Source organism: Lentinus tigrinus, assembly GCF_003813185.1.
Source record: "Lentinus tigrinus ALCF2SS1-7 unplaced genomic scaffold L226scaffold_1, whole genome shotgun sequence".
NCBI lineage: Eukaryota > Fungi > Basidiomycota > Agaricomycetes > Polyporales > Polyporaceae > Lentinus > Lentinus tigrinus.
In genome coordinates this window covers 934255-947494 of record NW_027137910.1, presented here as the reverse complement: position 1 = coordinate 947494, position 13240 = coordinate 934255, and the positions used below count along the sequence as shown (strand labels likewise).

General features: G+C 56.7%; 8 protein-coding genes across 8 annotated transcripts; 5 read left to right on the top strand and 3 right to left on the bottom strand.

Moving 5' to 3' along the window:
* Positions 1-448: 448 nt before the first annotated feature.
* Positions 449-1780, top strand: L226DRAFT_528112 (uncharacterized protein). Its single transcript, XM_067679270.1, has one exon. The coding sequence runs from the start codon at positions 509-511 to the stop codon at positions 1724-1726; it is 1218 nt and encodes a 405-aa protein (XP_067542452.1). The 5' UTR covers positions 449-508; the 3' UTR covers positions 1727-1780.
* Positions 1781-2141: 361 nt separating this feature from the next.
* L226DRAFT_528111 (uncharacterized protein) lies at positions 2142-2695 on the top strand. The gene is made up of 2 exons (XM_067679269.1): positions 2142-2541; positions 2607-2695. The coding sequence occupies exon 1, from the start codon at positions 2234-2236 to the stop codon at positions 2426-2428; it is 195 nt and encodes a 64-aa protein (XP_067542451.1). The 5' UTR covers positions 2142-2233; the 3' UTR covers positions 2429-2541; positions 2607-2695.
* L226DRAFT_528110 (uncharacterized protein) lies at positions 2201-3000 on the top strand. The gene has a single exon (XM_067679268.1). It carries the CDS (start codon positions 2587-2589, stop codon positions 2776-2778), a length of 192 nt encoding a protein of 63 aa, XP_067542450.1. The 5' UTR covers positions 2201-2586; the 3' UTR covers positions 2779-3000.
* A 624-nt stretch (positions 3001-3624) lies between these two features.
* On the bottom strand, positions 3625-5727 carry L226DRAFT_451121 (uncharacterized protein; the record flags this gene model as incomplete). Its single annotated transcript, XM_067674997.1, has 7 exons — positions 3625-4346; positions 4399-4510; positions 4564-5051; positions 5102-5188; positions 5242-5386; positions 5436-5484; positions 5546-5727. The coding sequence occupies 7 exons, from the start codon at positions 5725-5727 to the stop codon at positions 3625-3627; spliced, it is 1785 nt and encodes a 594-aa protein (XP_067542449.1).
* Positions 5728-6747: 1020 nt separating this feature from the next.
* Positions 6748-7422, top strand: L226DRAFT_541493 (P-loop containing nucleoside triphosphate hydrolase protein; the record flags this gene model as incomplete). The annotated part of the gene is made up of 3 exons (XM_067682061.1): positions 6748-6945; positions 7020-7165; positions 7227-7422. The coding sequence occupies 3 exons, from the start codon at positions 6748-6750 to the stop codon at positions 7420-7422; spliced, it is 540 nt and encodes a 179-aa protein (XP_067542448.1).
* L226DRAFT_607107 (uncharacterized protein) lies at positions 7327-8514 on the bottom strand. The gene is made up of 6 exons (XM_067685744.1): positions 8172-8514; positions 8076-8092; positions 7960-8020; positions 7849-7906; positions 7744-7795; positions 7327-7685 (listed from the first exon to the last, which is right to left on the bottom strand). Exons 1-6 carry the CDS (start codon positions 8403-8405, stop codon positions 7547-7549), a joined length of 561 nt encoding a protein of 186 aa, XP_067542447.1. The 5' UTR covers positions 8406-8514; the 3' UTR covers positions 7327-7546.
* A 302-nt stretch (positions 8515-8816) lies between these two features.
* On the bottom strand, positions 8817-11391 carry L226DRAFT_497028 (uncharacterized protein; the record flags this gene model as incomplete). The annotated part of the gene is made up of 9 exons (XM_067677590.1): positions 8817-9376; positions 9427-9550; positions 9613-10412; positions 10467-10489; positions 10544-10633; positions 10739-10787; positions 10847-10871; positions 10928-10955; positions 11018-11391. The coding sequence occupies 9 exons, from the start codon at positions 11389-11391 to the stop codon at positions 9006-9008; spliced, it is 1884 nt and encodes a 627-aa protein (XP_067542446.1). The 3' UTR covers positions 8817-9005.
* Positions 11392-11646: 255 nt separating this feature from the next.
* On the top strand, positions 11647-13225 carry L226DRAFT_528106 (uncharacterized protein). Its single transcript, XM_067679267.1, has 6 exons — positions 11647-11789; positions 11840-12012; positions 12078-12225; positions 12276-12434; positions 12489-12607; positions 12663-13225. The coding sequence occupies exons 1-6, from the start codon at positions 11738-11740 to the stop codon at positions 13125-13127; spliced, it is 1116 nt and encodes a 371-aa protein (XP_067542445.1). The 5' UTR covers positions 11647-11737; the 3' UTR covers positions 13128-13225.
* The last annotated feature ends 15 nt before the right edge of the window (positions 13226-13240 follow it).

The following is a 13240-nucleotide window of genomic DNA, read 5'->3' as shown; positions in this document are numbered from 1 at the left end:
GAGTGGGGGCGTCGGAGGGGACAGGGAGGAGCAGAAGGACAGCGGAGGTAAAGTTGGCAAAAGACAGATGGCGAAAAGGGACGCGGCTGGCTCTGTCCAAGAATTTTGAACGAGAACCGGGACACGGCGAGCAGCCACATCTGCCTCTGCGCTCACTCGGAAAAAAATGGATTAGATAATCGCTCTCTGATTATCAGTCCGGATATGGAAGGCATCGTCGGTCCACTCCCCGCTCATCTGATTCTCCGGGCCAGCCAACCGCCTCCCGTCCATTTTCCGCGCGCCTCGCCTCGCCCGACGGTCCCGACCTCCGTCCGCCTCCGTCATGCGTCCATCTCTCGTGTGTATCCGGAGGTCCGGATCGGAATCCGAACTGACGCCACACAAGGCGGCTTAGCCGGCCACACCAAGCTCTTGATTCTATTCTCGACCAACACGTCTTTGAGCAACATTACCGCCATGATCGCCATTGCAATACCGACTGATCCAGCGCGGACTAGGTCGCGGGATGCCAGCTGCTCGGACAGGCTCAGGAGGTGAGCATCCGTTCCAAAACGCATACCCGAATGACATCTGCCGCGCTCCGGCCAGGACGAATCGTAACGCAGAGAGATATAAGGCCGTGGGTTGGGCGCACTTCAAGCTCTATCACAGCACGTTTCATATGCAAATGCACACTCGCAACACCCTCATGCAGACCTCATCCTACTCTCCTCTCTCCTTGGGCACCACGATGCACCCGTGGCTACCCTCCGAGCTGGTCTCGCAAATACTCGTCGAAGTCTGGAACACTCCACAATCCACAGAAAGCCGCAGTGCACTCTTCAAGATGCTCTGCAAAGTCAATAAGACGTGGCTCGCGCTGTTCGTGCGTGTGGCCATGCGGGACGTCCACCTCTCCTGCCCCCTTGACGCAGAAGGATTTCTTCGCGTAATCCCCGAGCGGACCGACTGTGATCTCTTCACCGCCGAGGCGTCTCATAACGCAGATAGATGTTGCTCCATCACCTTCTATGTGGACGGCCGTACCCCAGACGCCCTCTCCCACGACGGCGAGTCCGAGCTCAAACTCTTCTCCGGCATGGACCCCGCCTGCAACGCCGTCTCAAATGTCTTGTACACGATCACGACACTTGACTCTCTCCCTAACCTCCGCCACGTCACGGTCAAGTATATGAATTGGGGATACGAAGACATCTTCGACCAGCTTCAATTCAACCCCTTCCCGCCGCAGGTCACGCATCTGTCCATTGACTACGGGTTCAGCGACGACGCGCCTCTCGTATCATACCTGGAGAACACTTACTCGCGCCAGCCCCCGTCACCGCGCACGAAACTCCCCAACGTGCGCCACCTGTCAATGTCGGGAGTGCTGAGTGAAGTTGTTGCAGATATGTTGATGGTCTGCCCGAACGTGGAGACCTTGGAGATCGTCAATGCGTCCAAGTTGAGCGTACTCGCGCCGCTGCCACCGAGCGTTCGCACGATCGTCATGCGTTACCAGTGGTGGCCGACGAGAGTGGAAGAGACGTTCTGGTGTATGCTGAGGGAAGTTATGAGGAAGGGTCTGTTCCATCCTGGCCTCCCAGACCGACCACAGATCATCCTTCGTTCGGGCACGCCCAACCCGAGGTCTTTCATCCCGAACTGGAGGCTTTGCAAGCGCTATGGAGTAGACCTCGTTTACATTCGGGACGAGACACAGCCTTCAAGTACTACCTGTTAGTGTATGCATCCGGACACTCTATTCACACTATGTATTCCACCATGTTATGAGAGTCGAGATTGAGTCATGTGTGCCTATCAGTGAGCAATTGCTGGTGGCGGTGGGTGAGATAGCCATGTCCCGAACAACGTCGCACCTGGCCGCCTGGGCGGACATACAGTCATCCTTAGAGCTGGGTACTCGCTTCAGTAGTGCTGGGTGCAGATGAGCTTCAGGAACTTAGTATCCAGTCGTTCCACGGTTGCGCTGTCAGTGTCATTCTGCCCAAGCTGAGCGACGGCTTCTCTCATCCGCTATCTTCATTCTCCAATTATGTCGGGCTCTCCTCACTTATAAGTTACTGGGATGCTCACCTTGCTCGTAATACTCCTATCACTATCCGTCCGTGTCACGCGACACAGCCGTCGTTCGCTTTGTTCCGGAAGGTCATATTAGCTCGTTTGCGTTCTCCAGCTTACTCTCATCCCAATCGCCATACAGTCTGCTATCCCCTGGCCCGAAGTCATCATGCGCTCCTTCTCCATTGCGGGCGCATTGACACCCAGTGCAACGTCCGAGAAGCCGTTCTACGGATCTTGGAACCGTCTGCTCAACACCGTGTTCCCCGTTGACACGACATTCGAAGTTGTCCCTCAATTCCCTCCTACCACATCACGCGAAGCAGTCGACTTCGTCCTGAGTCTTTCTCATCATCTACGTTGAAATAACACCTGTCTTCGTCGTCGAGATCAAGCCACCTGCCGATTTACGCCTCTCTAAAGCGCCAGGAGGCGGACGAGCAGCTCCGCCGACGGCTCGTCGACATCGTTGACGATCTGAAGATACCCGTATTACATGGCGTATCCGTGTTCGGCACCAAGATGGCCTTCTACAAACTCACCCGGGACTCCAGGCGGCTGGAGCCCAGGCACGTCACTCCTGACCAGGAAGTAGTGACGGCTATGGCTCCTCGACAATGGTGGGCCTACGACATACTGGAGGAGGAGGGCGCCAAGAAGTTCCGGGACGTGGTCGAGGAGGTGAAGGAGATGTGCAGTCAAATCTCATTGTAGCATTGGGTATGCAAGCGGTCACGTATACTTAGCTCACAAAGTCACGGTTGCACCACAGGCTCCCGCCGAGTCTATCCCCGGGCCGATGCATTGTATGATATAGTTGTGTCTTGCTGTCCGGTCATCGTCTCGTGTGTTGTATCTTGCTGCCCCACATGTACGTTACGTCGCTGAAACGTCTCTGTCTCTTAGTGTTACATGCCAGATATACATTTTATGCTTGTTTGTGTTCCTCGATCTTGCATGCTGCTGTCGTTGTAGTGCACTCATCGAAGAAGTAAGTGTTCATTTGAACAGCCCATTTCACAGCGATGGTGTCCGCAAGCTGACAAAACTAGTACTGCATTTTGGCGAGGAAGCGAACGTACACCAAAAGAGATACGGGCCCGGCATGGGTGGTTCAATAATATATGCAAGTGGTGAGTCACCTATTGACTCGTTGAGGGTGGACCTGGACAGTCCCAGCCCGTAAGGTCGTACGCACAGAGCGAACCTACATTAGGCGTGCCGTCACAAACATATCATGCAGTCGTTTGACGAGAGTCCGTCGACAAGGTCCAAGTATAGTTGCTAGAATGCATGAGGATAGCAATGCGACATGCGGATAATGTAGTGCGATGATGTACACCTGCGAAAGCGAAGGCGAAAAGAGATTAACGAGAGACTTGGGAGAGTTCCCTGCAGCAGCGTAGCAGTACAACAGCAACAGTCCATTTCGGCCTATCATTGTCCGGGCGCCCAACCTAGAAACCCAAAATCCAGAGCACAACACAACACAAGACACGACGAGAAAGCAGCGACAAGAAAGCACGAGCACGAGCACGAACCGTAGCAACGAGCGACTCCTCATCCTTGCTCCAAGTCTGGGTGCGGCGGCGGTTCTGGATGTCCTTGTTCCCACCCTCGCATCGCGTGTCGTGACGGCGGCGACCTCGGGATCGGACTGTGTCTGTGGCGACTCGGACTGTGCCCCATGCCCAGGCCCGGGGACTGGGACGTGCTGCGCCGCGCAGAGGGAGGCGCGGTGCCTGCGCGCGACAGGATAGCGTGTGAGTCCGAGGCTGCGCCCGAGTGAGGCGTGCTCACGGTCGTCGGCGGATACTCGGGCGAGGGCAGGATCATGGGGCTCTCGTGTCCACGTCCGTGTCGCATGACGGGGGGTCTGAATACTGAGTCGATGGACGCGGAGTGGATAGGGGCTGACGACGCGATGGATGTCGACCTGGAGACGGACACTGGGTGCTCGGGTGAGCGGGTGAGAGAACCGGACCGTACGCGCGACGGACGGGAAGGGGTGAATGGCTCGGAATATTCTCCAGAGCGGTAGCGGCCAATGCTGCTGGGTGCGTCGGACTCCCCGCGCTGGCGATAGCGTTGTCGCCAGTTTGACGCGACGCTGACTGGGGACCAAGAGCGGCGAGAGTTCTTGGGACGCAAGGCTGTCTCATCTTCTACCTGGGCGTGAATCATAGACCGCCAGTTCTCGGGATCCTGCAGCCACGCCTCGCGCTCGTGACGGTGCGCCACCCGGCCGAAAGTATGCATCGTACAGAAGGAGATGATGACCCCTGTGGAGGAATGAGTCTATCACGAAGGAAATGGGGAGAAGAACGGGCATACAGTCCAATATGATCCAGCTGTTTGCACCTAGGAGCAGCTGTTGAGTAACTCCTACCAGCATGACGACAGCGATGACTAGCAGAACTGCCGTTATGAACGTGGTGTATAACAGCTATACCGATTGTCAGCGCATCGTATAAGATAACCTGCAGTAGCATAGCGCACCTCGTTCTTGAGCATGCTCCGCAAGAGCTCGGCACGGGGAACATAGCGGATTATCCGTTCCATGACGGAGGGAGGTGGCGGAGAACTCGCCCGCGGTCGCTCGGGCTCGCGACTTGCCGACAGTCGAACTGGTACGACGTTTGACGCAGACGACAGCCTTGGCGGCTGTGGTATCGGTAGCTCGCCCGGAAGAGATGGCTTTCGCTGAAATACGGTGCTCGGGAGCATTGGCTCGCCCGCCCACCACAAGCGAAAACGATCGACCATGTCCATTGGGGAGTTCCTCCCAGACCATGAGGCTGGCCGACTCGCTGGTTGGTTGGAGGGATTTGGAACATAGTCCCACCAACCACGCCGGCTTGTCCGGGTACGGTGATCCTCCTTCTCGTTGCTCCCGACCGAGCTCGTCTCGTCCTCCTCTTCCAAGGGGAGCGACAACCTGGCGTGATCTGCAGGGCTGCGGTATGACCTATAGACGGCCCATAAAACTGGATGTTGTCAGAACAAGATACGCAGCCTCGTGCAAAATGGTACACACAGCATATGCAGATGAAGCAAGCCTCTATGAACTGTAGAATGATAGACACGGGCAACAAGGGGGATTCAAAGACCGTCTCGCATGTTCCTAGATTTCTTGAGACCTTTGTTAGGGTGGTGGAGGTGACGTAAATTGCTCACCGGTAAACCTCCTCGCGCCCTTATATTCGACCAACACTACACCTGAGACAGCGATTATCGCTGCGCGCATGAGAGCCAATGTTACAATGACGAAGCCGGCATTGCTCAGGCATCGGTACGCCTTAGTACCCAAAATGCCTGTAACCTGCATGGGGGTCAGTTCGGCGAGACTGAGAGCATACATGCGCCCATACCAGTAATGTTGAGGACACAAGCACGCCGCCCTTCTTTAGCATCCCCACTCTGGTAGGAGGGGCAGCTGTCAGCGGAGAATGGAAGCATGGTGGGGACAAGTAGGACTTACGCAGTACAATTCAATGACCAGTCGAAGTCGGCAACAACGAAGGTCACCGAGACGATTATACCGATGGCCTGGCTGATTGCAAGCATGTAAAAGAGCGACTTGTTCTTGACGTTGACGATCCTCGCGTACTGGATGGCCCTGTAGGTGTTCCTGAGGAAGAATACACCGAGCGCTCCGCCCATGACGAGCCAGCCCTCGGAAACGGCAAGATTTGGCGTGTAGACAGAACTGATGAGGGAGCCATCACTGAGTGCGGTATAAGTCGGGTGGAAGGAGGAGATAGGGGTCTTGTAGTAGCGTGAAAAGTCCGGGATCGTAACGGTAGTGTGGATTACAACATGGACGACATTGGGAGTACCGGATGATCCAGGGCAGGACGTAACATAGGCGGAAAAGCCATTGGCAACAGAGTCCGCGAGACGGGTAGCGGTCGCAACGAGTGAGGTGGGGGTGGGGGTAGAGAGCGAGAGGGAGGAGCGGACGGACTGGCGGACGAGGGAGGTGGTGAGGGCGCCGGAGAGAGGGCCCGAGCTCATGACCGACTTGGGGCGGAGGGAGGAGGAGGAGAGGGAGCGGGCGAGTGACACTCACCAGGAGGGGCACATTTGTCAGGAGGGAAGCGAGCTAGTGAGCACTCGAGGGCGGGCGGGTAGATGGGGGAACGAGCGAGGCTAGCGGAGAATAGAGATCAATGGACGGCTCGGCGGAGAGAGGGAGAGTCGCGCCGCAGGTGGCAAGATGCGCCCCCCAGGCAACAGAGAGGGCCCACGCCCGGCAAGCGTCGTCTAAGGCCAGACTGAATGGTAGCGATGGCCCGGGAGTGCACGCGGTCTTCTTGCCCTTCCTGGGGTAATTAAACCCTCTGCACGTCCCTGCGCATGTCAAATATGCCTTGCAATTGCCTTGCACGCGTCGAGCTGGCGAGTCTCGCTTCCATGCGCAGCGCGCTGGTTGCAGCAGAGGTGGCCTTGCCAGGAGTCAAGTAGCCTGGCGTTAACCTTTGCAGTTGCACGCCCGGCCCGCCTCAGCCAGGACCCATCGTCATTTTCCCCGGGCGTTCGATCGCCAACATCCTCGGCACCAACCGACAAGATCCTGCATCTTTTTCGATCGCTCTCCCGCCCCTTGCTTGCTGTTCCTCCACCCTTCGCGGATCGTCCTCTCGCTTGCGCACGAAACTCGGTCCAGGTTGCCCCCACACAATGTCCTCGTCCAGAAAGGCACCCGTCGTCATCATAACTGGCACGCCCGGAACGGGCAAGACCACCCACGCAGACCTCCTAGTCCAGGAGTCTCCCATACCGCTGAAACACATCAACGTCGGAGAGTTGGTCAAGGAAAAGGGTCTTTACGAGGAGTATGACGAGGACTGGCAGAGCTACACCGTCGACGAAGATAAGGTACGTCTTCCACACAGACTACCGCTCCCGCCGGTTCGCACGAACACCGCGTTTGATCTAAACAGCCCGTCTAGCTCCTCGATGAGCTCGAACCGCTCGCTTCACAGGGCGGCATCATTCTAGACTGGCACACATGCGAAATATTTCCCGAGCGATGGGCGGATCTCGTTGTCGTATTACGCTGTGACCACACCAAGCTATGGGACCGACTCGAGAAGAGGTATGCCCCATCAGCCCCCCAGCCTTTGTCCTCTCCACTGACACGCGCGTCGGTTACCCAGAGCCTACCCACTCAAGAAGATCCAGGAGAACAACGAAGCCGAGATCATGGAGGTTGTCCTAGACGAGGCTCGCTCATCATACCCGCAGGAGATCGTCGTGGAGCTGCAGAGCGAAGGGACCGAAGACCTCGAGTCCAACGTCGCCCGCATAGTGCAATGGATTGAGGCTTGGCAAAAGGACAGAGGACAGCCGTAGGTGTGTCCTTGACGATTACAAAATGTGTACGATACATGTATGTCAAGCAGGTGGTCACATCCATGGCGACCTTTAGCGGAGCAATGGACTTCGTCTGGGCTTGCAACGTCCCGCCTGTTCACCCCTACTTATGTCCACAGAAGACCCACATGTGCTTGCGCTCTTCGCGAGGCATGCCGTATCCGTGCTCCGCTTCGTTGCGCTCACGTTTGGGGGTCTTCTTCTTCCCCTGCGCGATCCTGACCTTCTCGAAGTACACATATCTATGCAAAGATCTCATTAGCGTCACACTAGATCACCCATGTAGCATGGGTGACTCACGCGGCGTAATACGTCCCGTTTCCAGCACCACCGGTAGGACCAGAAGCTTTCACTGTCGACAGGGTCAGTAAAAACGCATGCAGAACGAGGAGACACGAGACGTACTGAACCGCTGGAAGGAGTTGTTGTTGATGTTCCCAATCTCCTTGAGCCAGCGCGTGATCTATGCGCACCACCTGGTCAACATCTGGCGCCACCGAGAAGTAATGTTCTCACCTTGAATCCCGGCTCCTTCTGCAGTGCCCGGATCTTCCGGCGGACCTCGTTGCAGTCGTCGCTAACAAGGACTCATGAGCAAGCGACGGAGCATCAACATAGAGTCATACGCTCACAATATGGGGACTTCACCCTATACGTATACGACGCGTCATGGACATCAGCACTCAATCATGACGTGACGGCATTCTAAGGCGCGTATATATGCTCACCTCATCTTCGCCCTCAAGGACGATCTCGCGCCAATCTTTGGGCGCGGCCGGTGCAGTCTTGGCTTTTCCCTTCTTTGCACCCGAAGAGGACCCTTCTCCGACATCCGAGACGCGTGCCTTCTTTGCAGCGGGCTCCATGAAAGCAGTGAACGCGTTCTGCTCCTCCGGCTCATGCTCGTCGGCCGTCAGGTCGATGACCGGCTCGAGCACGGCGGATTTGCGCTTGGGCGGCATGGTCAAGCTGGTATGTGCGCAGGGTTTCAGTGGTCCGGGGAGCAGACGAGTGAAACCAAACGCGACAAGCTGAGTCGAACACGCGGTGCAGGTCGGTCTCGGACTGGGGAGAAGCACGGGCGGGAGTGGTCGATGTTTGGCGCCGGCTTTGCCGTCGCTGTCAAGTGACCGTGTCAGTCGCGTTACGTCACGCGAGTGGGTGACAGGTCACACGGATGGGTCAGCTGCCAGCCTGGTTGTCGTCTTCTCCGAGACGGGATACGACGCATTCCGAGTCCCCCTTCCAGGTAGTACGAGTTGCTCAGCACTGGTATGGCGTCGGACATGCCACGTCCTTGGGAGAATTCAGCACATCTCCCAGGCAATGCTTGCTTCCGGCTTGGACGACCTCAAGGCTTCCTCTCTCCCGGCGGATGCAGAGGTGCGAGATGGTTGCATGCAGGTATAGATGCCAGAGAGTCCGCTGGGCGGGTTGAATCATTGTTCGCAAGGAGCGGGATGCCACGCTGGTATCCAAGATCGTACGCTTGCCCGAGCTTACCGAGCCACAGCCACCAATCCACGGCTGCGCACTCCCAGCCTGGACACTCGAGGTTACCCTCACCACGCCCTGCACCCCAGCGGCTCAGGGCCAAGTTCCCTGCGGAAGCCGGGTCCCCCTCCTGGTTTGATTTGCTCCTTCGGTACCGGGGGTTCTTCGTCGCGCAGCGATCCCCACACGGAGTCCCGCATCCATACATCGTTCCTCGCGGCGATGGACCTATAGTACGTCGCTCCAGTCGATGAATGAAAGGCAAACTGTTGGTCCGTTGCACCGGTGCCATTGATAGCGTGGCGCAGCCCTGGCCAATCGTCCAGACCGACTGTGCCTTGAGCGTGTTGGATGGATACAGTGGTTCCACTGTCATGGGCGAATGCTGGGGTTTGTAGGACACGGGAGTAAGTCTGGTTAATTGCGGAGCCGTACGCGCCTTGTAGGTGGTCAATATCAATTGTGGGGGAGCGGATTTTTACGACATACCAAACTGCATCTCATACAGCGTATAGTTGGAAAACACGGAGAGCGGGTAGGAGAAGGCGTCTCTCAGCACGAGGGCGCCACCATGGGTCGACCGGGTTGTTCCCTCGGTCAGTTGCACTCCCCACTATAGCGAGCGACCAGATTCGAACTCAGCGGCCTAGGAACGAAATACCTGAAGCGGCTCACCTGCACCCAGCCGTCGGAGACATATTTCTGCTCGTTGGTGTAGCCAAGCTGTTGCTCGAATCGAACAATCTGCTTCCCTTTGTCGCCATGCAGCACAGATTCGATGAGAATTGAACGGTTCGCAATAACCGACGTGCGCACGGTCGCGTTATTCGCTGATACCGATCCCGACGTCACCGCAAGCGCATCCGTCGGTGCGATGTACGTCGTAATCGTCCCGGAGACCTCCGTCTTGCCAAGCCACACGTGCAGTGACCCCGACACATACCAGTTCGAGTTGATCGTGGGGTCTTCGCCCTGCCCGCGCACGCGCAGGGTGATTCTGTGTTCTGTACCGTCCGCGAGCACTGGGAGGAACGGCGTTACGTCGACAAAGTAGGTCGGCTGGTCGTACGTCCCGTATGCGGTCAGCGGCCGCCAGTTTGTGGGAGTGATGCCGCCAGTATATATAACTGCATGCGGCCAAACCACACCCGCTAGCGTGCCGTCGACGAGGGCCTGGACCTCGCGGAAGGGACCCTTTCCGATCAGCCCTGTCGACGACGGGAAGTACGGGAGGAATTCATCGGGTGTATTGAGGTACCAGAACTCTTCCGCGGAGTTTCCTGATGCATATATTTCGAGGAACGCCTGCTGCGCAGCGCGCGGGACCGTCACATTGGCTGTGCCGCCTGCATCGTCGTCGATGGCGAAGAAGTTTGTCTGGTTCGGGGAGAGGTTGGTTACGGGCAGGACGAGGTTAGCTACGGGTGGCTTGGGGAAGAGAGCCGTAGGCGCGTAGAACGTTCCGGTCAATATCACTAGAAACGGGACATTAGTCCGGGCTCGGTTGTATATCACCAGGGAAGACATGCCATGGAAAACACCATCGAGGGCGCTTCATCGGACATCAGCATTTTTCCACCGGTAGTCTGTCGTGTAATTTGCTTACTAGTCCGCTGATATGATATTGCTGAAGTCCATGAGAAGATCACCGTGCTTTGCGAAGAGGGCCCCATAGTGAGTAACATCCTTGACACTGCTATGGACATAAGCCCACGCTCCTACAGATCGCAACAGCAACCACGCACATACTGGCGGGAAGGATTAACAGGTCAACAGATATTATATGGATGTTGGTACTTACGTCCAGATGCTTCCAGTCTTGGTCGGCTCCGCGCTTGAGTGTCGCCAGACTATACATGCTCATCAATACATGCTGTATGTGGTAGCGGCTTGTTCCATCAACACTCACTCTCAACGTGAGACAAGTACAATGACTCCGCGGACCATCAGCTTGCCTTGACCATTATAAACATAGTATACGAGACCTCACGCTCAGCCGATCGTATTGAGTTCCATTGCTACACGTGGAAAATCAGCATTTATCTCGCTCACCAGGGGCAGTTGTTGTCATAACACGTACGAGTACACGGTGAGGTTAAGCGTCACAGCCGCCCAATTGCCGGGCTGGCCACATGCTTTGTCCGTGGGCGGAGTGTATGCCACAATTGCAGGATTGTTGTAGCTGCCGTCGCCGAAGTCGTGCTTGAGTAGTTTGACGGTGCATTTTGAGCCATCTTGCGGTACAACAGGTGGCGCATACACCTGCAAGTCGACAAGAGGAGCCACAGTGTCGTCGTTGGTCGACAGCGGCACTCGCCGTTCGAGGGTCAGGTCATCTGGGGGTCCCTTGTCCAACGCTGCGTATAACGGCGCGAGCTCTTCGGGAGACGGTTGCGCCTTCGCAGGGACCAGGACGGCCGCTGTGAGACTGAGAAGGGCTTGAAGGAACCGCATCTTGCTGAACGTCCTGGAAGTTGCAGACATGGTGCTCGTCGAATCTGACCTCGCTATCTGTGCATCCCGCGCCGCTAGAGCTCTTCTGCGCTGCGATAACGGCCCGCAAGGACGACATCATGATCATGTGGAACGCGTCGGCGAAGTTCAGGACTATGCACAAGGAAACGCGCTTCTGCCAGTGCGCGCCGTGATCCTGGCCACGAGATCGAGATCTCCCTCCGGCGTTCAGCGTGATCGAGCTGCGCGCTTGGCAGCGGCAAGGAGTTGGGGTCGTTCAGCCACCGCAACTTCCTGTGAATCTCGCTCTCGCCGTCGGCTTGTTTGGTTGCTCGAGTACTGCTATATGCCTCCGAGAAGAAGAGTATACGAGGAGGAGTCCGAGGATGCGGCCAGTGGTGAGTTCTCTCGCGTGCTCGCGGCTTGAGGAGTTCTAATCCTGAACCAGAGGCGCAGTCCGAACCAGTCGAGGATGACGAGCTAGATATGGACGTGGACGAGGACCCTGATGGGGACGACGGTGACGACATTGATATCGTAGGTGACGGGGTGCATGACGACGAAGGCGTAGTGGAAGACAAGGATGTTGTGGAGGAGGACGTTGAGGATGAGCTGATTGACGTATGTTCTGCTTCCTCTGCCGTGGATGTCCAGCGCACACATAAACGCCTTCTGCTGGTATGCAGGATGGCTCAGATGTAGACGGACTGTCCTCTCCAGCTCCTGCTGCAGGGCCTTCGCACCCCCGACTCAAGATCAAGCTGAAGCTGCCCAGTTCCAGTGCACATGCCACTCCCCCTCGCGCTCGCCGGCAAGCCGCTGCGGCCGCTCGTGGTGAGTCTTAACATATCGCATAAACGGACAAAGATTGACGTCTTGTCTAGGGAGCGATATTGAGTCTGAAGATGACGACGAGGACGAGGACGATGAGGGCGGAGATTCGACACGCTCTGGCTCAGTTACTGGCGGTGCAAGTAGTCGCGCGCTGACTGCACGTCAGGCCGTCCTTGCAAACGTAGTGGACTCGTCGCATGTGTCCCTGTGTATGTATTAACTGTTCATTCCATTTGCCTCAAGCAACTCATGTTGTCTCACAGCCGAGCCGCCGAATCCGCGCAAGAAGAAGCCTCTGACGGAGATAGAGATTGCACTGAAGCGAGAGGAAACTGCCAGAAAACGGCGCAATCTCACGGAGAAAAAGCTCGAGGACGAGAAGGTTAGTTTATATGCATTTTGTATGCTTATGCGGGATGCTGATCCTGTACACCTAGGCGGAGACTATCAATCGTCTGCTCAAGAAGCAATCTCGTGCTCGGGGGAAGCGAAATGCTCTCTCCACGGCTGAAGACAAACCAGGGCCAGGAGAGGCTGCTGTCGAGGGCGAAGACGAAGAGGCTGCCGAAGCATTCGCGCCTCCACCCACCATGTATCGATGGGTGTCCAGCGCGCGGTCGCAACCCAAAGAAGGCGCGGAGGGGAATACTGCAGAACGCGTCATGACCATGTCTTTCTCCGTCCCCACCAGCGTACTCGCGCCGAAGAACGAGAATGCGATGGAAATCGACGGCGGCGCTGCGGCTGGGCCTGCTCCTCCACGACCAACACCAACAATACCGCCGACTTGTGATATCCAGGGATGCACGGCGGTGAGGAAGTATCGGTTGGTCCGGGACTTCCAGAAGGGCGCGTGTGGGATGGACCATCTCAAATTGCTTGAGGCGCAGCTCGTGCAGTAGCATGCGATTGGTAGGGGAGCCTCTTCACCGGATTATCACTTTCTGATGTACAGTACTGCTGTTGTACTGATATCCACGCTTTGCTTGTGCATGACCGACCCTACGGAGTGCAT